The 25,352-nt window shown below is 47.7% G+C and overlaps 1 protein-coding gene across 3 annotated transcripts in view; it reads right to left on the bottom strand.

Moving 5' to 3' along the window:
* ATG4A (autophagy related 4A cysteine peptidase) overlaps nucleotides 1-25,352 on the bottom strand; it is a 176,807-nt gene that overhangs the window by 41,637 nt on the left and 109,818 nt on the right. For all 3 annotated transcript variants that reach the window (XM_078688781.1, XM_078688780.1, XM_078688779.1), the window contains exons 9-11: nucleotides 22,728-22,806; nucleotides 21,582-21,727; nucleotides 2,850-2,906 (exon numbers count right to left, since the gene is read on the bottom strand). In XM_078688781.1, the coding sequence (XP_078544907.1) occupies nucleotides 2,850-2,906; nucleotides 21,582-21,727; nucleotides 22,728-22,806 (282 nt within the window). The remainder of the gene's footprint in view (nucleotides 1-2,849; nucleotides 2,907-21,581; nucleotides 21,728-22,727; nucleotides 22,807-25,352) is intronic.

The following is a 25,352-nucleotide window of genomic DNA, read 5'->3' as shown; positions in this document are numbered from 1 at the left end:
GGCCAGTGAAGAAGTTCGTGGTGATCCAAGCCTGGATCAGGGAAGAAGAAGACCTGTAAGCAGAGGGGACCAAGTTCTGAATCACTAGCCAGTGATGTAGGTGGGCACCAGAGTGGCACCGGACGAAGTCACCTCGACCAGGTGAGTGGGCGCTGCTGGGCTCTGCAGACTCTCGGACCAGGAGGCGTTGTCGGCGACCAGGATGGAGCTGCGAGCTGTCCCACGAAGGTATCTGCTGTCGACGTCGCTGGACCCAGGATTGGGGCAACAAGTCTTGGCAAATGCAAGCCCACGCGGTGGACTTAAAATGGAGTCTGGAGTGGACCAGGAGGGTCCAGGGTGCTCCTCTTTTGGAGGGGAGCAAGGGCTAGTCTGGAGCAACCAGACCAGCGGTGTTTGTCGTCGTGAAGCGTCGTAAGAGGGCCACTAGCCAACGGGCAAGTGACCTGGACAACGCGGTGAGCAGCAAAGAGCAGAAGGGCCCCACGCAGATCTCGTGGATGCAGGGGGGCTGAACTTCGGTGCTGGAGCTGCTCAGGGTCGGGGCTTCTCTTACCCCAAAGCATTCAGTCGAGGGTCACTCGGTGGTCGTGCTGGACAAGCGTCGTGCAGTCTTTTAAGATGGCCGGTCCCTCGAGGTCTCGTCACACCCACGGATCACAGCTTGGCTGATGATGCAGGTTGAGGTCAGAGGTGCCAGGGAAGCCGGTTCTCGTCGTGCTGGGCAGTCTTGATCCGGAGGAGAGACTTACAGCAGACCGCGATGCTTGGTTGGTGCCTGCTGCTGCAGGGTGACTACTCCTTAGTCACAAGGGAGAAATCTTAGGAAGAGTCTTGAGTTCCTCTCGTAGAAAGTCGGTTCAGGATTCAAAGATTGATCTAATTTGGAAGGGGGCCAGTTCCTACCTTTATCCTGAAAAAGGGGGCTGGCACGCGACTAAGTCCTGCCCTATGGGTGGGACTAGGAGAGGGGTGGTTACACCCCTCTCCTTTGGCGGGCTTTTCCCCAGCTCAGGGTCTGGTGTGCCCCTGGAACTGGTTCAAGCCGGCCTATGCATAGTGAGCACCGGGGTGCCACTTGCAGTCACCTTCCTCTAAAGCCCTGCCTACCTAGGATACACAAAATCCTGTCTGGGACGGTGCTGGCACCGCCCCTGACAGGAAACCCTTTGTCCTTGCCTCCTGCGCTGGGAGGACTCCCAGCAACAGGAGGGCAGACTTGTGTCTCGGTGGCAGCATCCATTTTGTGGAGCTAAGGCTCTGTCTGACTTTAACCGGGGTTACAGGTTACCAACATGTCGTGTCCCTCTAGAAGGGTGGAATGCTAACCCCGTCGCCAGAATTGGCGAGGGGTTAATATTCCAATTCGTATGACACCTTACTCGACATGTTTTGATAAAGCGATACCAGAGTTGGCATATAACCGCGAGGATTATAATGCACTTAAGAGTATATGGTATGCGATATCATGGAAACGGCTAAGGGATGGATCCCGAAAGCCGCAGACAGGCTCAGCTAATGCCAGAGCACTATCTCACACGATTCCAAGCACTCTGCCTTCAGGACTGTCAAGGCCTGCCATAGGAGTGACTGATAGGAGATCTGTGTGCCCATTTAGGTTTAGATATAGGAATACTATATCTAAAGCAGAGGGTGAGTACACCACTTTGCCCCAGCTGTCAAGCAGCCAGTTGTGTCTGTTTGGTTAGTCAGCCCAGGGGTGGCATAATACATGCTGCAGCCCCTGGGAGACCTCTGGGTACACCTCAGCCCTGGGTACAGGGACTTAGAGAGGGCCCAGTGCCAATTCAGTACCTGGGTACAATTTGGAATAGAGAGAACAGCTAGGCTGTGGGTCTGATTAGCAGGCCCACAGCCAGGGAAAGTCGTAAACCAGTGAAGCAAAAAGCAAAAATCTGGGTGATCATAGGATTGCAGACCCTACTCTCCTACATGATACATATACTACATATCTGCATTTTGCTATTTTATACATTTTGGATACAAATTACTTAATTGAGGGAATGATATACCCATGATTTCACCTAATTCTTGGAAATGAATAAAAGCAGTGAATTGCAGATTTTAACCAACAGAAAATTGTAAAAAAAAGTTGATCATGTTTTCCCCGCTCACAACGTATTTTTAGTTTTGTGGTAGAACAGTATAATTTTGGCTAAACAAGCAACCTATCCAGTAATCAAATACAATTTTTAATCAACGCTATTTTCTTGAAGTAAAAAACAAACATTACATGCAGTCACATAGATGCCCACCACTGTAATCAGTGTAAGTTTGCATGACAAACTATTCTGTGCATAAGACACACAACACTGACCCAATCTAATAATTAAAAACAGCAATATAAGAAAGTCACATTTTAAAGGGCGTTACCACCCTTATTTGACATTATTCTCTACAACGGAGAACGCCACGTGGTTAGCAAACACATTCTCTTAAAAATATATATGCACATCTCGCCCCTATTGAAGGCTATGTTGGCCACTTGAAATACACTTTTTAGTTTACAACTACCCTGCTATATCACCTTCCCCTTGCTCTGTCAGTCATCAAATTAACTTGCCTCTTTAACTTTTTTCCTACATGAAACTGTAACAGATACGATCTGGGAGTTGAATTTCTTTTTTTTTAACGTGTATGTTTGTTTATAAAGGTTGTGTAGGCAGACTTGAATACATACCACGGTTATAGTTATAGTTATATAGACTATAATTTTATGCTCAATATTTAATGATTCAGACATGTTAGATATCGCTCAGGATGGCCGCTCCGTAGTGGAGATCTAATCACACTTGACAATGTTTTAAGAAAGAAAGTCAGGATATTACCTTTTGCACATGACTACACCAGTAATCAAAGTCGTTTTCTTCTTCGCAAAAAAATCCCTGAAATAAAAAAAACATTGTGACTTTCAGAAACAGACCAGCATGTGATGATACTAGCAGACCCCAAGAACCGAACATTTGTTAGACAATATCTTCAGCCTACTGTGTTCTTTCTGAAAAAAGCCCGGGGCCTCCAGACGTCCCAGAGAGAGGTACAGGACAAAAAGCCTCTTTTTTGTTATAAGCGGAGACCTGTCTGTGGCTGGACCCTGGCTGGAGTGAATGGTTAGCTAATTTCCCGTTACTATATGAATATGTCCCCTGGTTATATAGAGCCTGGTAGCCGGGGATCTTTAGAAGTGACCAGGACGAAGTTATGCTGTAACCTGAAAAGTCTGTACATAGATTATTTTTTTAACTTCACAGGAGTGCGACAAGATGCAGAGGCCACCTGAGCAAGGTGCACCCTCAGAGAGTGGATTTCCTCGTTCTTACTGCTGGGAGGGTTTTGCCACAAGATGAAAGCTTCAGTTCCCCAAGCTCAGTTCCCCTCCTTCCCATGCTGATGCTGGGGAAATTCAAGCTCCCAAAAAGTGACTATGGGTATGCTAAGCATAGGGTAGTTCACAAACCAGGATCTGAAATTACTCACAACTGGTTTGTTCTCAAGAGGTCACAAAACCTACATATTAATGGGGCAGGAGGCAGTCTGTGACCCTTTGAAAATGTTTGAGAACCCATTGATCCACATTCCTTCAATGATGGTTTTTACGTCTCGCCTGAGCCAGCACATGCGCTGCTTTGGCGAGACATTTAGTGAGTGGAGCTTTAAAAAGCCGACCACAGCTTTTGGGTGGCATAGAGTGTGCGGTTACGCGCACTGTATCGCATATTCCTCGCATCGCCCGCGGGCACCCTTACAGCGTGCAATCAGGCGCCATCTGGCTTTCCTCCAAGTGCGCGCTTTAACGCTCCTCCCCTCCCCCCAGCACAGAGCGCGTCTTCCGTCTATCGCTCATTCTCCCCTAGTCGCCTCTCTGCTTGATTCACTTCTCTTTTTCTCTATCTCATTGGATTCTTACCCCAATCCCCCCATCACCCCACCTCTGCCCACTGTTGCGATACACCCCAACCCTTTCTAGTGTTTTCAGGATTTCTGAATTGTTCCCTTCCCTGAATTTTCCCCCTTGCAAAGAGCACTCTGCTGATGTCATAGCCTGGTTTGTGTAATATAAATGCACGTAACGAACAAGTTACTTACCTTCGGTAACGCTTTTTCTGGTAGATACAATATCTGCCTGTGGATTCCTCACATTGTGAATATCCCCTTGCGTCAGCAACGTTCGGAAATTTTCTTCGTAGCACGCCGACGTGGACGACGTCACAGGAGTACGACCTCGCGCGTGACTCCGCCTGACGTCACCGACCCCTTATCAGGCCCACGCCGGCGTGATGACGTCAGTTCCGCCCTTTTTTCCATGCCTTCGAGGCACACGGACGGACCAACGATAGCAAATATGCAAATATACAATGTACCCAGTACATATAAATCAAAATCAATACAATAGCATAAACCATATATACAGAAAGACCAGGTATAGCAGAGTGGACAACGGGGAGGCGGGTGGGCATGTGAGGAATCCACAGGCAGATATTGTATCTACCAGAAAAAGCGTTACCGAAGGTAAGTAACTTGTTCTTCTGATAGATACATCTGCCGTGTGGATTCCTCACCTTGTGAATAGAGTCCCACAGCAGTCCCCACTCCCGGAGGAGGGTGTCCACTCCGCTACACCAGGAAATCTTGGAGAACAGAGCGCGCGAAGTGGCCGTCCCTCCTCACCTCGGTATCCAAGCAGTAGTGCTTCGCGAAAGTGTGGAGGGAGGCCCAAGTCGCGGCTCTGCAAATGTCCTCAACAGGTACACCTCTAGACAAAGCAGATGTTGCAGACTTTGCTCTAGTTGAATGTGCTCTAATACCCTCAGGAGGGTCCTTACCCGCAAGGGAGTAGCAGATCTTGATGCACAGGATTATCCACCTGGAAAGTGTGCGCTTGTGCACCGCTCTGCCCTTCCGACAGCCAGCAAAACCAACAAACAGCTGGTCGTCCACCCGGAAGTCTTTAGTCCTGTCCAGATAGAAAGACACCGCCCTCTTAGGGTCCAGACGGTGCAGTCTCTCTTCCTCCTTAGAAGGGTGAGGGGGAGGATAGAAGGTAGGAAGGGTAATGGACTGTCCAAGATGGAAGGGAGTAACCACCTTAGGCAGAAAAGCAGCCCTGGTCCTGAGAACCATCCTTTCAGCATGAATTGTCAGGAACGGGGGCTTGGAACTAAGAGCCTGAAGCTCACTTACCCTCCTTGCCGAGGTGATTGGAACGAGGAAGATCGTTTTAAAAGAAAGAAGCCTCAATGGACACTTGTGCAAGGGTTCGAAGGGAGAACCCATTAAGAAGGTCAGCACAAGATTTAAATCCCAATGAGGAACAACAAAAGGAGTAGGAGGGAACATATTCGTTAGACCCCTCAAGAACCTTAAAACCACCGGAGATTTAAAAAGAGAGGGCTGATCCGGCAAACAGAGAAATGCCGATAAGGCCGAAAGATACCCCTTGACCGTGGCCACAGCAAAACCTTGCTGCGCCAGAGAAAGAGCAAATTGTAAAATGTCAGATAAATGAGCCTTCAAAGGGTCAACATTCTTCTCCCTGCACCAAGAAACAAATTTAGACCACCTATAGGAATAAATGGACTTAGTGGAGTCACGCCTGGCAGAAAGAATGACATCCACCACATCGTGAGGGAGAGAAAAAGAACTCAAGTTGCCCCGTTCAATCTCCAGGCATGAAGGTGCAATGTCTGGAGGTGGGGGTGTAGAACCTGCCCCTCCATCTGAGAGAGGAGGTCTGCCCTGTGAGGGAGACGGAGCGGCGGGTGAGAGGAGAGGTGGAGAAGGTCTGTGTACCACACCCTTCTTGGCCAATCCGGGGCGATCAATATGACTTGGGCCCGGTCTTGGCGAATCTTCCTCAGAACCCGAGGAATCAAGGGTATGGGAGGAAACGCGTAAAGGAGTTGATTTCCCCAACTCAACTGAAACGCGTCCCCCAAGGCTCCTTGCAACGGATACTGGAGACTGCAGAATGACGGGCAGTGAGCATTCTCGTGAGTGGCGAACAGGTCCACCCGAGGAGTCCCCCACATCCGAAAGATGTCGTGAACCACCTCCGGGTGAAGCCTCCACTCGTGGTCGGCAGAGAACTGCCGACTGAGACTGTCCGCACGAACGTTCAGAACCCCGGCCAGATGATTTGCCATCAGACAAATCTGATGGTCCTGAACCCAGGACCAGAGACGCAGAGCCTCTCTGCAGAGACACTGTGACCCCACTCCTCCCTGCTTGTTGATGTACCACATCGCGGTCGTGTTGTCCGTCAGGACTTGAACCGACCGACCGGGAAGGGAAGGGAGGAAGGCCTTGAGCGCCAAACGTATCGCCCGCAATTCCAGAAGGTTGATGTGAAGAAACCTTTCTTCTGGAGACTAAAGGCCCTTGACCTCCAGGTCCCCCAGATGAGCACCCCACCCGAGAGTGGATGCATCCGTTATCACTGTGGCCACTGATGGAGGCAGTTGAAAAGGCTTTCCTTGAGACAGATTGCCTTCCACGCCCCACCAAGACAGATCCGCTGCAGCTTCTCTGGAGATCCTCACTGACTCCCTGAGATCTCCGTTGTGTTGATACCACTGCCTGCGGAGGCACCACTGGAGTGCCCTCATGTGCCAGCGTGCATGACTGACCAACAGAATGCAAGAAGCCATCAGACCGAGCAGACGAAGGACCTTCAGGACTGGAACAACCGCTCCATTGTAGAATAAAGGAATCATCTCCTGTATGTCGTGAATCCTTTGAGGTGGAGGGAATGCACGACATACAGTAGTGTCCAGTACCGCACCTATGAACAGGTTGCGCTGGGAGGGCACCAGGTGAGACTTGGGTACGTTTATCGAAAAACCCAACCTGTGCAACAACTGAGTTGCAGATGATGGAGCACCTTCTCCGGCGACTCCGCTTTGATCAGCCAGTCGTCCAGATAGGGGAACACAGGTATCCCCGATCTCCTGAGATGCGCAGCCACCACTGCCATCACCTTGGTGAAAACTCGAGGCGCAGTAGTAAGTCCAAATGGAAGGACCGCAAACTGGTAGTGCTGCGATCCCACTGTAAAACGGAGATACTTTCTGTGCGACTTCAGAATGGGGATGTGAAAATACGCATCCTGCAAGTCGATCAACACCATCCAGTCTTCTTCCATCAGCGCTTGAAGAACCTGAGCAAGGGTGAGCATTTTGAACTTCTCCTGTTTGAGATAGAGGTTCAAAATCCTGAGATCCACGATTGGCCGAAGCCTGCCATCCTTCTTGGGTATCAAGAAATACCGGGAGTAGCACCCTTGATCCCTCTCCTGCTCTGGAACCACCTCTATTGCACCCTTTCGGAACAGGGCCAGGACTTCTTCCTGCAGGAGCAGCAGGTGGTCCTCTGAACAATAACCTTGGCAAGGAGGGTAATTGGGAGGGAACTCCTGAAAAGGAAGTGCATACCCATTTTCCACGAGATTGAGAACCCAAAGATCTGATGTAACCGATTCCCAATCTCATAGAAAATGAGTAAGCCGACCCCCTACTGGCCCCACATGATCCAGAATGGTGGATCTAGGGCTGCTTTGCTGATGCGGGTGGGGGTTGGGTATTATTGGAGGAAGTGGAGGAAGAGGAGACTTGACGCCCACGTCCACGACCCTTCTGTCTACCTCTATAGGACTTATACAGAGGGTTCTGCTGTTGCTGCTGTTGTTGTTGGCCTTGTCTGAAGGGACGAAAAGAGGATCTACCAAAGCCTCTAAACTTTCTAGTTGTCGACCCTCTCATCTGGAGACCCAAAGATCTTGCAGTAGCACGGCTATCTTTAAACTTTTCCAAGGCGACATCTGCCTTCTTACCAAAAAGGCCAGTCCCTTCAAAAGGTAAGTCCAGCAACGTAGATTGCACATCCGCAGAGAAATCAGAGGATTTTAACCACGCGGCCCTCCTGGTCGCAATAGAAGAGCCCATAATCCTGGCAACAGAATCAACTGTGTCCATGCCACTCTGAATAACCATGCGTGCAGCAGACTGAGTGTCTGAGACCACCTTATTAAAGTTCTTTCTATCTTCCTCAGGAAGCTTAGGTGATAACTGCTTCACAGAATCCATCAATGCATGGACATACCTTCCTAAAAGGCAAGTAGCATTAGCGGATTTAAGAGCCATGCTCCCTGAAGAGAAAGTCTTCTTTGCAGACTGATCCAACTTTTTTGAGTCTTTGTCCGCTGGTACTTGAGGGAAAGAGCCTGCAGCCCTGTTAGAACATGCCGCCTGCACTACAAGACTTGCAGGAGAGGGGTGCGAAGAGAGAAACTCAGGGTCACCAGGAGCCACCCTGTAGCGCCTTGCAATAGATCTTGAAACCGCAGGAGCAGACAACGGTCTTTTCCAGATCTCTTTTATTGGATCTGATAAGGCATCAGTGAACGGCAATGTAGGTTCAACAATAGAAGAGGGAGAATGCAAAACTTCTGTAAGGATGTTGGGCCTGTACTCAACCGTGGGCAGTTTCAAGTTGAGAAGATCTGCAGCCTTCCTAATAACAACGTGATAGGGTGCCACGTCCCTAGAAGGAGCATCAGAAGCTGATGGTAAACCCCACTCAGGAGAGAGCTCCAGACCACTAGCATCACGTAGGTCTTCAAAGTCATCATCATGATCAAGAAGCTCACCCTCTTCCACATCTGAATCTTCACCTCCCTTTTCTTCCAGAAGACGCTGAGCCCTTCGTCTCGACCACTCTATTCGAATCGAAGTCGACGGATCCGGTAACGACTCCGACGGAGCCGGATTCGACGTCGAGCGAGGAGCAGCCGGAGGATGAGACTCACGGACAGGTGTGGAACCTCGATCCAAACTACGAGGTCGATCCGGAGTCGGCGAAGCCGCATGCGGAGTCGAAGACCTCGGCGGTGCCGTACCGAGCCAAGGTGTAAGAGGTGCCGGCATAAAAGGCATAAATGGAGCTGGGGCGTACGACTGAGGAATGCCCAAATTGTATGATAATGGACCCATGGGACCAACAGGTGCTCCAGCGGGGTACATCGCCCTGGAATATACTCCAAACATCGCATTGAGAAAATGCGAGGGTCCTGACCAGGACCAGGAAAGGGAGGGTACGAACCTACCAGATGCTCTAAAGGAGGTCGATCCGACACAGGTTCATTCTGACCTTCTTGGACCACAGGAGTCTCCATCGGAGCCGGAGTTTGAGGAACTACCTCTTCTTCCTCCTCATGTCCCGAAGAATGCAAAGATACCGGATCCGGTTCCGGAGTCGAGGAACCTCCGATGGACTGAGCAGGAGAAGGAGAAACGAAGTCCTTATGGTGTTTACGAGGCTTCTTCTTCGAATCTGAAGATTCCTTCCCTGAATGATGCTTTGAGCTGTGCTTCCTCCTCTTGTGCTTCCTCTTCGAGGAGCTCGAAGCGTGACCCGAAGCCGACTTGGATCCAGATCTTGATCTCTCTCTGGACCTCGACCTCGCACTGGATCTCGACCTCGACGCTGATCTCGACTTCGATCGAGAACATTGCTTCGACTTCGAGCGTCTCGATGTCGACCTCGAAGATCTCCCAGCATCTCTTCCCTTTACCTTCACGAGAAGTAGTTTTGCTTCACGCTCTCGAAGCGCCTTTGGGTTCATCTTAAAACAAGATCGACAGTTCTTAACGTCGTGGTCTGAACCCAGACACCACAAACAATCGCTATGTGGGTCGGTGATTGACATCATGCGGGCACAAGACCCACATTGTTTAAATCCTGTCTTCCTCGACGACATCCTTGATGAAGAAATAAGTCGCAAAGGAGAAACAGTAACGTTTAAATAATAGCCAGATACTAAGTATCGCAGAAGATCCCGAAAACCGTTAGCGTCGAAGACGCGGAAAAAAGGGAAGTGACGTCATCACGCCGGCGTGGGCCTGATAAGGGGTCGGTGACGTCAGGCGGAGTCACGCGCGAGGTCGTACTCCTGTGACGTCGTCCACGTCGGCGTGCTACGAAGAAAATTTCCGAACATTGCTGACGCAAGGGGATATTCACAAGGTGAGGAATCCACACGGCAGATGTATCTATCAGAAAGTACAACACCACGTATGATTAGAACACAAAGAAATGACTTCAGCCTTGTGTGCCCATCTGGGCTGCAGAACAAACGTGTGCAGTATGTTTCCAACCACATTTATCTCAGTGAACAAAAACCTTAAAAGGGAATGCAGTATCCGAAAACATAACTTGTTTTGTGAGCTTAGCACGCAGCATGCCGTCCTCCACACAGCCGCTGACCTGACGAAGACGATTAAAACACTCTATTTTAAGACGCGCATTTCAATTGGCCAACAAGAGGCACGCGCCAAATGTTCCCCGGCCGCCCTATTCAACAAGTGGTTCAATATTGCAGTTATTCAATAATGCACGGGAAGATGCGCAGTCTATTTAATGTGCTAATGACATGGCTGCCTGCACTCCCCACTGGAAACTACAACCAAACCCGAGACAACAATGGTGGCCCTTATTACAATTATCGGCGCAATTAAGCCACCCCTCCCCCCACCTCTCTCTTGGTAAAATCAGGGTCAGGTAAACTGTTTGCTCCTGCTGTCTGAGCAACATCACAGAGAAAATATAGAGGTAGCAAGGCTTGCTCCAGGATTGCATCCTTTGAGCGGGGAAACCACAGCCCCTTTTGTGTACCCATCTGGAACCCAGGCAGCTAAAGAGAACACTGGGGAGATTATCCGAATGTAGAACATGCCAACATTCTACATCTGGTCTGAATTAATCCTTCCCCCTTGCTAACCTTCATGAAACAGAATAGTTTGCTGGATTTTATTTAAAACATTTTTACAAGATTAAATCAGTATGTAACGCCAGTTCATGTGACCATGCATTTCACAAATGTCCAACATGCCTGCTGCATAGCCCCTCTGCACGGAGGGCACCCACAAACTAACACTGGATGACGCTGTACTCTACTTCTCTCAGTGATAATCGACTGAAAGTCCACCAACCTATTTACTGTTTGTAAAGGGGCTTCCCATCTGGACAAAATGTCTTGTCTAACTATTTTATTTTAGTATGTTTTGATTCTTTCTCCCATTCTCTTTCTCTAGACTCTCTCTCATCCTCTAGACTCTCTCTCATCCTCACGTTTCCTCTTTCTGTCTCTCACGTACTCTTTCGTTGTCACCCCTCAATCTCTCAACGTCTGTGGATGACAGACACTACTGCATTATGCCATGGCTGTAACACAGTGGAGAAGTGTGGCTCACTGGTTAGAGGAGGCAGACCCGGACGCTGAGATCAGACCCGGGACCAGGGTTCAATTCCCGACGCGGCAGGGTCTTGAGCCCAAAATGTCCACGGACTTGGTAATTCTCGCTTCGGTGCCTTCTCGAATCACAGGTTCACACTCTGCAACTCTGGGCAATAGCTTGCTTAATCTCCACTACGGCCCCCCGCGGCGGGATGCCTGGCTTTCACCTTGGGGATACCCAGTAGGGGCTATCTCACAGGGAAAAACCAGGACGGGTTCCCAATGCAAAGCGCTTTGAGACCTGGCGGTGATATTGCGCTATATAAAAACCCATCCATCCATCCATCCATGGCTGTAACACCGACCCTGATTGTAGACAGCAGCTTCAAAGTTCAAAGCTGGTATCGTTCATCATAGATTGTGTGTATTTTGAAGGAGGATGTTGCAACTACCATGCTATTGCTGTTCACGTCTGCGCACTGATGTCACTAGTCTATCACTAGGCATTCTAAGTTTTCTTTCACATGATGCGTGTACAATAAGATATGGCAAAGCAATTAGCCAAATGTCCACTTCACTCTACTCTGCCTATAGCAATGTCCTTTTCCCTAGACTTACTTTTGCCTGTCCTTAAATTCAGAGGGAATTGAAGAGCCTGTCTGGACTTTCCATTCTGTTATTTCTGTGCTGCTACATAAACAGGATATACACCTATCATCTTTGGCCACGACGCAGAGCCACTTAACCCTGAATAGCAGCGTGACCGGAATACCATGGCAATTGTTTCTGTTTGCAAATGGTGGCTTGGTTTGAGTGACACGCCTTCCAGAAATTGAATTGTATTAAAGTTAAACCCTCTCTGAAATAACACATCAGCCAGATCGCCTCTCTGCATTTCATTATGCAAATCCCGCCGACGGCCAGGCTACAATTTAAGCTGCAACAATCTGCTGTTCGCATTTATTTGGCTGAGAAACAACTGCGACTAAGTAGCAAGCAGGCTGCAGTTTCCTCCACCCTCTCTCTCTACCTCCACCCTCTCTCTCTCTACCTCTCTCTCTCTCTCTCTCTCTACCTCTCTTCCTCCACCCTCTCTCTCTCCATCTCTCTCCTCTCTCTCCCACTCCCTCTCCCTCTCTACCTCACTCTACCTCTCTCTCTCCCACTCTCTCTCTCTACCTCTCTCTGTACCTCTCTTTTTCTACCTCTCTACCTCTCTCTCTCTCTCTCTCTCTACCTCTCTTCTACCTCTCTACCTCTACCTCTCTTTCTACCTCTCTCTCTCTCTACCTCTCTCTACATCTCTCTACCGCTCTCTCTATAACTCTCTACCTCTCTCGCTCTGCCTGTCTCTACTGCTCTCTCTCTACCTCTCTCTCTCTCTACACACCTCTCTGTCTCTCTCTACACACCTCTCTCTCTCTACACACACCTCTCTCTCTCTCTACCTCTGAGTGGCAGCCAGAGCCTGACAGCACTGCTTGTCCTTTTTATAAAAAAAACAAGCATTGGCATAGCCAATAGGTCTCGCCTTTAGGGCCTTATAAGTATTTAACCATGCAACAGTTAATGTTGTTGCACCAAGGATATTGTGCTACATAACTAAATACTGATAAGGTCCCAAAAGCGAGACCTATTGGCTATGCCAATGCTTGTTATCAAAGCTGTTTCTGTCTTTTAAAGAGACACAAGATGCTTTTTAAAAATGTTCACACCGGAGGAAAAACTCGGTAGGAGCCTGCTCCTCATGATGTCACCTAATACCATTCTCATAGGGGAAGCTGTCCCACATCAATGGTTTGTAACTCTAAATGGGATCAGAAACCACTAATACCACTTCCCCTTCTATTCGCCCTTTGGGTCATTTTGAGAGTCAGCAAGACTTTTCCAACTCCCCAAAAATTAATTTGAAACTTGCACAAAAGTATTTTCTGGTCCAAGCCCTGTATTTGTGTGAGACATAGGTTCTGCAACTGTAAAATACCATGGTACGTCGAGCAATAAGTTCAAATGAACATTAAGAGAGCAGTCATAGGCTATAATGTGCCCCAAATACAAGCATTTGGAGACGTGGCTTTTTAAGTTTGCCCTGCTCCAAGCTTTTAGCACTAAAACTGGGAACATCAACCGGAGCCTATATCAGTACTCCTGGCCTCTCAAGCCCTCATTCGACACAGCATCCTCCTGCTTTGCCCATCTTGGCAATGTTGCCTTCTCTGTACGAGTCTACGTCAGAAGGTTGCACTGACGACACAGGTTAACCCTTAGACTTTAACTGACCAGCACACAATTGGAGGAGACTTAAAACAGGCACCTAAAACTTTTTTCAGGCCCAATCAACGTCCACTTTTTTTTTTTTAGACGTTTAATAGTCACTTACAAAATTTCAGAATTCCTTATTCCCTTAATCGTGTTTACTATTTTGATGTGTTTTAATCAAAATATTTTGCTTCTTTTTTCTAAACTGGCTGGGAAAGTTTACTCTTCGAGTTATTGAATTTAATATTGCATTGGGTGCAGCTTACATACTTTGTCACTTTTCACTGTGAGAGTCATCTTTTCAGCCTTTGCGATCAGGGTAAGCCTAGGATTTCTCACTGAATCCCAATTTCTACTTTTTAGGCACAAGGATAATTAACAATGCACATGATGTTGAAAACAAGCCTACTGTTAAGTTTGAGGGATGGATCTGAACGGGTCAAAGCACCATTTAGGGCTTCTAGACGGAGAGGACTAACTTATTCCTACATCAGTAGACATCAGTTTTGTTTACAATAGGCAGGCACTGGGATCTCTCCTGGTAACACGTGAGTAATTTTGTTTTCATTCATCGGGTGATTTTTTGTGAATATTTAAAGTTTCAAAACTCGACACTTAGAAGAATTTTCAAGTGAAAACCAATCAATGTTACCCTATGGAGAAAATGTAGGTTAGCGGTTTTACAGGTAAGTACTCGACTGGCAGAGTTAAGGTTCTGGGGTTAGACTCATGGGTCTCCCAGGTTCAGGTAGGTACAGTAGTTACACCCTCAGCGGCAGCCGGGTGCAGCGAGAGTAGGCCCAATGTAAGCCTGGGGGGGCCTTCGGTTGGTGGCTGCTAGCAGGCAGACCAGGCAGGAGCTGATCTCCGGGTCACTTACACAGGGCAAGTGGGGAAGTAGAATAGAACATATGCTGCACTTACAGTGGCACTCGGGCGGCTGGGTGTAGGGTGCTTTGGGCAGTCGGGCGCCCAATGGATTTCAATGGGAAAGCTGCAAGATGAACAAAGGCTGCAAGCTCGGGGACGGAGATTCTTCAGGTGCGACCACCACTTCGAGAGGTAATTTCGGAAGCTGTAGGATGGGTAGACACCCTGGAGTTGGGCAGAGGGGGCCGTGGGCGCCGTGTGCAGGGGTGTCTTTTGGTGTCGGGAAATCTTACCCTATGCTGGTCGGGGTTGGAGGGGTCCCTGGTTGTGAGGCTGCAGGTGTTGTCAGGAGCGTCGAGGAGGGTCCTTAGGTCCTGGATTCTGGGCCACAGTCGCCGAGGGGACGTTCTCGTGGTCTTTGTCCACTCAGGCACGTGCCGGGCTCGGCGGGTGCAGAGTGGGCTGGATTTGCGGTTCCTGGCTGGCACCAGGGGTTGTAGATCTTTGAGCAGAACCACTGCTCGTGGGAGTCCCAGTCTTTGGATGAGCAAGGCAGTCAGGTCCTCCAGGGTTTTCGAGGTTTCTGACCACAGGAGACACTGGGGTTTAGCAGGAGCAGGTTAGACAGGCCGGTAGGCCTGGGGCCAAGTCAGTTGGTGTCGTCCTCTTGTTAGCAGCTGCACGGCAGGTCTTCTTTCTTCTTGTTCTTCTTTGTAGTTTCATAATCAGGATCTCAGGAAGGAAGGTCCAGGGTGCCCCTAAATACTACATTTAGGATTGTTACATGTAGGGTAAGGTCAGGGACCAATGGGTCCCTTTCCTGGGGTGAGTACACCCCTTATCCTGCTACTCTCCAGTTGGAGGGGGGCAGGAGCCTAGCCCTGATTGGGTAGGGCTTCACATCCTTAAGATGGCAAGAGCCAGGAGTTGTGCTTCACCTCGCCTCCTCCACCTGAGGGGTGGGGTTGGCAAAGTCTGGCCCACAACATTTCCTCCCTTTGTTTTTCCCGCCTGTCTTCCCGCCAGAGTGGGGGTCAGAACTGGTGGAGGCCAGTTGATGAGTACAGCAAGTGGCCTGGAGAAGTTCACAAACACAGTATGCCTTTGAAGCTTCCCCTGCCCATCCTAGGGGAGGAGGCCTAGCACCTCGCCCCAGGATGTGCATTGTTGCAGGCCCACGAGAGCGGATGGCTCTCTACCCAGGGGTCCAGCAACATGTCTGCTGGGTGGCAGCCTAAGCAGCCTCTCAGTCAGGACGCGGTTAGTGGGTTTGTTTCAAGGGGGCAACTCTAAGTTGCCTTCTGGGGTGCATTGTACATTAAATCCCACACTGGCATCAGTGTTGATTTAATGTGCTGAGAAGTTTGATACCAAACTTCTCAGTCTTCAGTGTAGCCATCAGGGTGCTGTGGAGTTCACGATGACGACCTCCCAGCACCACATACTCTTAATGGCAGCACTGCACTTACAGTGCCCAGGAATGGACCTGGGTACTGTTGGGGTACAGGGCTCATGCACCTGTACCCACACCACTGGCATAGGGCATCCATCTAGAAGGGTGACTGAGGTATGCCAGGGCAGTGTGTGGTGGGCATGGCGCACAGGGATGTGGGCCATGTCGACTCTTTGTTTGGTTCCGCACTAGACACTCAGCCTGCATTGCAGTGTGTGTGTGTGTGTGTGTGTGTGTCAGGGTAAAATTGTAAATGTAAATTGATACTTGTATAGCGCACTACTCACCCGCAAGGGTCTCAAGGCGCTTGTACGAATACCGCTGTGGAACCCATCCTGGCTTTCCCTGTGAGGTGTCCACTCCTGGGCACCCCCAAGGTGGAGGCCAGGCATCCTTAGCGTTGTGGGGGCCGTTGTGGAGCTTAAGCAAGCTATTGCCCAGAGATGCAGAGTGGGACTCCATGATTGGAATAGGCACCGAGGCGAGAATTATCAGGTCCATGGAATTTTTGAGCCCAAGACCCGCCGAGGCGGGGAATTGAACCCTGGTCCCGGGCTAGACCTCTGCATCAGGGTCTGCCGCTCTAACCATTGAGCCACACTTCTCCAGGTACAGGGCCTCTAAGGGTGGCACAATAAGTGCTGCAGCTCTTAGGGGCTTTCTCTGGTCACATTGCCCTGGGTACCTAGGGTACCATTTACCAGGGGCTGACATGTGGCCAGAGATGCCAATTGGGTTTAGGTTTCAATACAGTTTTTAGGGAAGGAACACAGGCCCTGGGCACCGGATTGGCAGGAGCCCAGGGCACTCTCAGTCAAAGTACATCAGCAATTCAGAAAAAAATGGGGCCATACCAAGGCAAGAAAGATGGCACTTTCTCACAAAAAGTTTCACCTTAATCGAAATGCATCCTCCAAGGCTCTCTGTAGTAGGTACTGGAGAGCACAGTACTGCTTTGTGTCGCAAAGAGGTCCACTAAAGTGGACACTCGCAGGTCAAAAAGGATTTGTATCACCTCCAGGTGGAGACACCACTTGTGATCGGCAAGAAGATGGCAACTGAGGCTGTTGGCTCTGTAGTTCAAAGAGCCAGTGATATGGTTGGCAACTAGCCATATCACATGCTGGTGTACCCACCCCCCAAAAGACTGAGCTCTTCTCCACAGAGAATGTGAGACCCCATTCCTCCCTGCTTGTTGATGTACCACATCGTTGTCATATTGTCCATCAAGATCTAAACAAACTGACTGCAAAGGGGAGGGATAACGGCCTTGAGGCCAGCTGAATTGCCATTAGTTCGAGCAGACTGATATGTAGCATCTACTCTTCTGGAGACCAGTGGCCTTTGCTCTTCAGTTCCTCCAGATGAGCACCCACCCCATAGCTGGATGTATTTATAACAACTGTAGCCATGGATGGTGTAGGGTAAAATGACCCCCCACAACCTTGATACAGGTACTCTGCCACTGACCACCAAGTCAAATCTACTGCACTGCCCTGGGAGATCATGCTACTATCCGTCAGATCTCCACCATGCTGAAACCTCTACCTACGGAAGCATCATTGGAATGCCTGCATGTGTTAGTGTGTGTACAAGACTAGCCGGATGAAGCAAGCCTGCAAACCTAGCAGACAAACAACCATCCGCACAGGAGATCGGGCACCCTCCTGAAACATCAGTGTCACATCCCAAATGTTTCTGATCTGTGGGGAGGAGGGAAGACTTCAAGAGATGTCGTATCCAGGCCTGCCCCTATGAACAGGAGGTGCAGCCGGGATGCATTTGCCTACAGGTAGTGAGACACCATCTGCAATGATTTGGCTTTGAGCAGCAAGTTGTCAAGGAATATGGATATTACCGATCTCCTGAGTTAGGCAATGACCAACTCCATGACCTTTGTGTAATCCCGAAGTGCCGCTGTTAGAGTAGAAGGATCGAAAACTGGTAGCGTGGGTACCTCCTATGCGACTACAGGATCGGTATATGGAAGTCAAAGGATACCCTCCTGTCTTCTGCTTCCACCGCCAGAAGAACCTGAGGACTGGGCAGCATCTTGAACGTTTCCTTGAGAAGGGAACATTTCAAGAGCCTGAGGCCTAGGATTGGAAGACCACCATTATTCTTGCGAACCAGGAAGTACTGAGAGAAGCACCCATGCTCAATTTCCTGCTCCAACTCCATAGTCCCTTTCTGCAGCATGGCTACTGCCTGCTGCTGAGGTATCCAAACATTTCCTCTGACTGAAGGGACTGGGAGAGGGGAACTTGAGGATTCCCCTTTGCATAATCTTTATGATCTATTGATCTGATGATAAGGCTTTCCAGCATTTAGAAAGGAAGATGCTCATCTTCCAACTGGCCGCATATGCTTTTAGAGGGGGGAAAAAGAGCGGCTTCCTAGGTGGTGCAGTGGAGGAGAAGTAGTAGGACTGCTGGGCCTGGTGACCTTTTCTTCTGCCCCTGCCTCTGTATGGACATAGCAACTGGTTTGGCTGTTTGACTGACGGGGTAGGCTGGATTTGCCGAAAGGAGAAACCTTTGGAGAAGCTCACATTTATGAAACAGCCAATAGTCCTAGGCCAGAGATTGGAGGCCAAAGTAGCAGGCCATAAAGCTATGCACCTTAAACTTCTCCACTGCTCAGCATACCTTGTCTCTAAATAGGTGCATCCCATTGATTACCCTTCCTAGTACTACATGTGACCCCATAGCTCTTGCAATGGAATCAACTGTACCCAGGCCTGTACTGATAATCTGGTGATAGGTAATGGGGAAGCATCCTGATCTGTGGGGTGCGAGTTGGTGGCCCAACGAACTGGGTCCCCCCCCCAAAACCTGTTCCCGAACTAAAAAACCTTGGCGTATGGCTAGATTCCAAACTAACCTTCGCATGTCATACTAAGAAGGTAGCATCTATGTGCTTCGGCATCCTGCGTGGTTTGAGGCCTATCCTCAAATTTTTTGATGCCCCCACACGCCAGATGGTGATTCAAGCTAGCGTCTTATCGAGGCTTGATTACGCTAGCTCGTTGTTTTTAGGCGCTAACCAGGCGGAGGTCATGCGACTCCAACGGGTACAGAATGCGGCCGCCAGGGTTCTGGTGGGCCTACCTCGCTTCTGTTCAGCCCGCAGTACAATTTCTAAACTGCACTGGCTACCTGTAATCAGACGCATAGAGTTTAAGACCCTTTGTTTTGCGTTTAAAATTCTTATTACTGAGACCCCCACCATCCTCCAACACCTCCTGACTCTGTACACTCCTTCACGCAGTCTTCGCTCTGCAGGTCAAAAGCTAGCACTTGTCCCACGCTTCCAAAAATGTAGATTAGGTGGTCGATCATTCACAGTGCTGGCTTCCAAGCTCTGGAACGCGCTTCCTGTCCACATTCGATCTCTAGAAGATCTTTTTATTTTCAGGAAAGCAGTTAAAACTTATCTTTTCCCCTTGCCCTATTAAAATTTAGCTACTCTTCTTGTTTTTGTCTGTTGTGTTACCTGCCAGATATAGCGCCGGGACGCCCCTTTGCTGGGGCAGCGGTGCGCTCAAAAAATTGACTAACATAACATAACATAACGTGTGAGGCATCCTGACCATCCCTCCCAACTTCTACAAAGTGGTACCTGAGGGAATTTGAGAGACTTGGGGATGCTGGGTTAGCCATCTCAAACAGAGCATGGGGGTACCTTAACAGAATAGATGCCAGTGCCAATCTAATGGCTGTGAAGACTTTTTCGCATACAGCCTCCAGCTATCTTAGATTCAGGACGAGGCATAGGGAATGCTCCAGGATTCTGTTTACCGCAGGAGGACACGTTACCACTAGGCTTTCTGGAGAGGCATGAGAGAAAAGAAATGCTGGGTCTCCTGATAGGGACTTGTATCTCCTATTTAATCAGCTGGCGGCCAAAGCCAAGGTGTGCTTGTACAATGCAGCCTTGATTGACTAAAGAACAGCATCCTAAAAGGAAGCCATGTCTGGGGTGGCCAGTCTTATGGGTCACCCCATTTCTCTTTCTTGTAACGTATCAAGACCACTGGCATTCTGTAATGCCAAACAATGTGTCTGAGGAGAGTAAGTGCAAAAGGTTTGCTGCCTTGCTGCTATTATCTTTGTCATGGTCAATGGGGTGTAGAATATGAATAGGATCCGAGTCAGACTAAAAATCCTGCATTGTCTGGCAGTAGAGGGGACTCGGGTTGAGGTGATTCTCCATGCCTGGCCTCCTTCATTTGCCTTTGAGCCTCCATCCTTGACGTATGAAGTATAGCCTTAGCCCTGTGGGGGGCTTCGGAAGTGAAAAGGACTTTGATTGTGGTGGAGTCCGTCAGGGTGACTTACTCTCAACTTGAACTGGTATCAAGGGGAGCCATCATTGCGCGTCCTTCTTCGTCTATGCTTCTTCTTTTTGTCCTCTGAGGACTCTGCTGAAGGAAAGGAGTGCGACTTCAATGGAATCTTGATCTTGCCCTTTACAGGGGTCAAGACCTATGTTTGTTGTGGGCATGAGGTGTAAAAAGTTTGGCCTTGCATTTCTTGAATGCCTTAGGGTGCATGAGGCCGCATCTGTCGCGAAACCTCAGGATGTTCTGTGACCCTAAGCAAACTTCATATGAGACTGAAATGAACATTTGTCCGCTGAAGGTATGATAGGGTTTAAAGCCTTGCTGTTTCAGCAATGACTTTTTCTATCGCACTGCACTGAAATCTTTTTGGCAAGAGAAACTGTGGAGAGAAATCTGTCAAAATCAATGTAAGACAGCTGCAGATCAGCGTATAAGGGCACAGAAAAAAGGGTGATGTCAGTAAGCAGTGGTGGGTGCTCTATGGCTCAAGTGACGTCACCATGGTGTTGATTCCTTCATCGAGGTGGAGCCAGCACAGTCGCCTGGTGAAGGGCAGTAATCTTTCCAGATCGAGTTTGGCACCTGGGTATATCCAACAGGTGAGGAATCTGGAGATGGAAATATCCATCAGGATAAATAGCAACTATTTCAAACAAATGATTGCTTTTGTCAAAGTTTTGGTTGGGATGTACGAGTTAATCAAATAAAATGAAAACAACAATTATCTCTAAATTGTGTACTTGCGATCTGCCACAAGCATAGCATGGCTTATTTCTCTTTCAGCTCAGTTTCCGCTTTTAGAAAGTACATTTTTTACTAAAGTTTCCTGCTGACTTTTCAATAGTAATGAGGGCAACAGAAGAAAAATCTTAGACCGATTTGTCAATGAAGCTTGAGTATTAGCCAAATCATCTGTGCAGCTCTCCTGCATGTCTGGGGCTGTATTAGGTTATGCTGTGATGTGGCTGTGCCCAGAAGTAGAACTTATTGTGCCTGTTTAATCCCAAATCCCATGCACTAATGCCTGGACCGAAACTCAGAAGCAGATATGGAAGGAAGGCATGCGTCATGCCATTTCCCTCAAGAAATGGCAAGGGAGCACAACGCTTGGAGTATGTAGATGAGAGCTGTGGGTGTGCATTTTTAAGCAACAGTTGTGCACAGATGCCCTACGACTAGGTTATTAATGTTGAAATATGTTTGTGTTACTTTTTTGGCATTCATTTCTACACTTCAAATCTGACATTACCAAGGTGTATGGCTTGGGAACCACCAGTGCTTTGGTGGGGTTTGAATATATATGTGACAGTGTGACCACTCCAAATGAAACCAAGAAAAATGTTCCCCTGCTCATGTTTGCTATATAATTAACGAGCAGTACAATCAGACTTCTATGTACTTACTAAAGCTACGGAGGGATCCAAATTCAGGATTTTCATTCTGTGCGGCGCTCGCTGGCAATGATAACTCTGGTCATGAATTATCCCATTTTCCTCTGAATCGACAAACGTCTGAGTGGTGTGGGGATCCAGGTAGATTAACTCATCCTCTGTGCAAGTAACAAAAACAATCATTTGAATAAAAAAGTTTGATAAATGTTTAATCCGATTCTTGTCAATATGGGTTTTATGCTTAATGAAAGTCAGAGTGTAGGGGTTCTTATTAATTTCATAAGTAAGTTTGCCAGAGAAAAAGCTGTTTGTGCTGTCACCTATTGGCACCTGAATAATGCCTTGACCAAATATTACTTTTAAAAACACATCCCTTCATCCACTTCCAATGGATTTGGTATACCAGACCTGTTCATCTTGGAAATTGCTGAGGTCCAGATTAGGAAGGGCCTCATAATTCTGAAGCTGTACTAACAGCAGTGACCACCCCCAATGGAATTATTTAATCCTACTGCTCCTTTCTGCAAGGTAGTGTACTTGTGACTTATGGTTCAGCAGGCCAGAGACATTGCACCTCCACAACAAACCTTAAAGGTTGGTTTGTTTACCTTGTTTATATTATGGCTAAGTTTGATTTACCAGGTTGAGCCAAGGGTGGTAGCCACCTCTTGAGCAGCTTTTAAAGGTGGGGTTACTGCAGATCTGTTTATTTTCACACAGCAATTTCAGGAAATCTCCACTTGAACCAGAATACCAAGTATGTGTTTCTGTGAAGTTTTAACCATTGTGTGATACATGAAAAAGAGTTTGAATCTGGTACCCTTGTCCGCAGTTGTTGTTTTGACTAGGGGTATTTTTTGACTAGGGGTATTTGTATCATAAAACAGGATAGCATCTACTTTGGGCCTCTTGTGTTTCATTGTACAAGACTACAGAATAGTGTCTTCAACTGATTTTCTTGATCTTATGTTTTCTCTAAAGCTCTTTGCCCGGGTTATTGTTTAAGGGGAGGAGTTGCATAACTAGTTTGATATGCATTCCATTGATAGACTATTCACAGTTTTTTCTTTTTCTTACTACATAGACATGTGATGGATGAAATCAATGCTTTACAAAAAAAATATTTATATAATTTTTACAAGAAAAAATATTTATTACCTGAAAATCCTATAAAATAATAGGCATGATTTGGTTTTCCTCCTAGTGCACCCAAAGATTGAGACATCTTGAAACACTCCTAGAGGGGTAGAAAATAAGAACAATGAGCGCACTTTGGAACATAAATCTACATTTTGGTACAATAAACCAACATAATGATAATGCACCAGGAAGAGACGGCTTTCATTTATGTCTATACGGCCTTGGACTTTGCTTGGTAGGGCCTCTAGATTGCAAAATTGCAGCCACAAACGGAGGCGATGGTCTAGGCGGGAGAAGAGCAGGGAGTGGTAGAATATGGAAAAGGAGAGAAGGGTGTATTGAGGAAATAAACATACAATAACCGCTAGCTGATGGAAGGGCCACGGGATGAAGGAACTGTGAGGTACTAGTAACAATATTGAGTGAACAGTAGTTGTGAGTCTTCTTGTCATGTTCCTTATTCACCTGGCCAGCTACATAACTATAATCTGTGATAAACAAGAAACAGATGAAAGCCCCGACATCCATTCAAGCTTGTAAAACCACAGCTTGTACATATGTGGTATCTGCAGGACATAAAGTCAGCCGAAAGGCAGCAGAGAGCTGTACAGGGTCAAAAAAAATACTGAATTAAGGGCAGCTAGGTTCTGAAAGTAGAAGTTATAGCTTCATGATGAAGTGTGCATTAAAAAGGTTTCTCTTCACCTCTTTTTCAAAGGGGAGGAGGGATGAGTTAGTCCTTCTGAAAAAGGGGGTGTTGTTCCATATCCTGGGTGAGAAGGCCACAGATCTGAGATGTCTAAATGTAGGGTGTTGGAGAGATACTTCTACGTTTAGAATTCATATCTTATTTTCTTGGAATCAGCAAACATTATTTTTGTGGTTCTTTACATGGAAAATATTTCTCCATATGGGCAAACCCTTTCCTATACACATGCACCAATTTTGGTGGTCATCGCTTTTACTTTCTAACACTGAAAACACATTCCCCTCTGCCCCCCACCGTGACTAGAGAAAATGTATGACCACATCAGCAAGATGTTTGTGAATACCCACATAGTTTGTGCTGTGAGCTTGTGAGTGCTCATCAATGTTTGCAGAAGTCTCACCTTAAATGTAAAAAATGTAAATGTAAATTGATACTTGTATAGCGCACTACTCACCTGCAAGGGTCTCAAGGCGCTTGTACGAATACCGCTGTGGAACCCATCCTGGCTTTCCCTGTGAGGTGTCCACTCCTGGGCACCCCCAAGGTGGAGGCCAGGCATCCTTAGCGTTGTGGGGGCCGTTGTGGAGATTAAGCAAGCTATTGCCCAGAGTTGTAGAGGGGACTCCATGATTGGAATAGGCACCGAGGCGAGAATGATCAGGTCCGTGGAATTTTGAGCCCAAGACCCGCCGAGGCGGGGAATTGAACCCTGGTCCCAGCCAGACCTATGCATCAGGGTCTGCCGCTCTAACCATTGAGCCACACTTCTCCACTTGAGCCATCAACAACTGTCTCCTACAGGAAGCTTTACTAACACATCAAATGAAATCACACAGGTGTTCTTTTACTTGCACATAAATCCATTTAAGTGAGCAAATTCACTTTTATAAATCACAAACTTGATTTTGCATTTGAAAATGATGCGATTTGTGCATGTAAATTCCACTTAGGATCACAAAGAGTTTTGCGATTTTGGAGCCTCTAAATCCACACATGGTAGAGAAAAAAACAGGAGGGCTGGAACTGGGACAGAAATAATGAGCGGGAAGAATGGCCTGGTTATGTACTGATAATCTTCATTACTCAGAGACCTGGTCTTCCTGGTCACAGCCCTAACAATATTAGGTATTGCCTCGTCACAGACCTATAGTTCTCCTTTCCAAACCAAAAGAAAAATATACATACTTTCTCTGATCTCTATCTAGGCTTCAACCCTCCCTTAAAGAGATTAACATACAGACTTCCTGTAATATTAAAGTGTTAGACACTACGCCCTATGGGGACCTACTTTCCTTGTGACAGGAGGGTGAGTGCCTAGGACTGTGACGAGGAAGACGAGTAATAAACATTACTGAGCTATTAACTCCTTGTTTGTCTTCCTCATCTGAATCGTAACAATATTAAGATGTCCCTGAGCAAATGAGGTGACCACAGACACCTGAAAATCATTACAGACCACGCAAAGGGAATACTTCAACTCCTGCAAGGCATAAATAAGGAAACAAATTTACTTACAAGGAACCATGTTTAGCAGATGTTTGCACCAACATCAATGAAAAACCACCACTAGGGGTTATAAATGTGCGAGAGGAAGACCAGGTGGTAGTGCTGCATACGTCCATCAGTAAGGCTCGTTTACAAGCTGCCCAAGAGGTGGCTACCACCCATGGTAGGTCAGCCTTGGGCAGGACTTGGTAAATTAATCACAGCCATACTATAAGCAAGGGTAATGTCTCTGGACTGCTGAAGCACATGTCATAAACAGAGACACCACCTTGCAGAAAGGAGCGGTAGGATTTAAATAAATGGTGAGGGCTCATTGTCTGAGGGAGGAGAAGGGAAAAAACTGGTAGCTCAAATCCTGTGTTCCATGGAAACCAGAAGGAATATTTGGAAGAAAGAATAATCTGCTCTAAGGACAACCTTGTCTAGAA

This window comes from Lissotriton helveticus, chromosome 4_1 (assembly GCF_964261635.1).
Source record: "Lissotriton helveticus chromosome 4_1, aLisHel1.1, whole genome shotgun sequence".
Lineage (NCBI taxonomy): Eukaryota > Metazoa > Chordata > Amphibia > Caudata > Salamandridae > Lissotriton > Lissotriton helveticus.
Note: the sequence above shows the minus strand (reverse complement) of the source record. Positions and strands in the feature narration are given on the sequence as shown.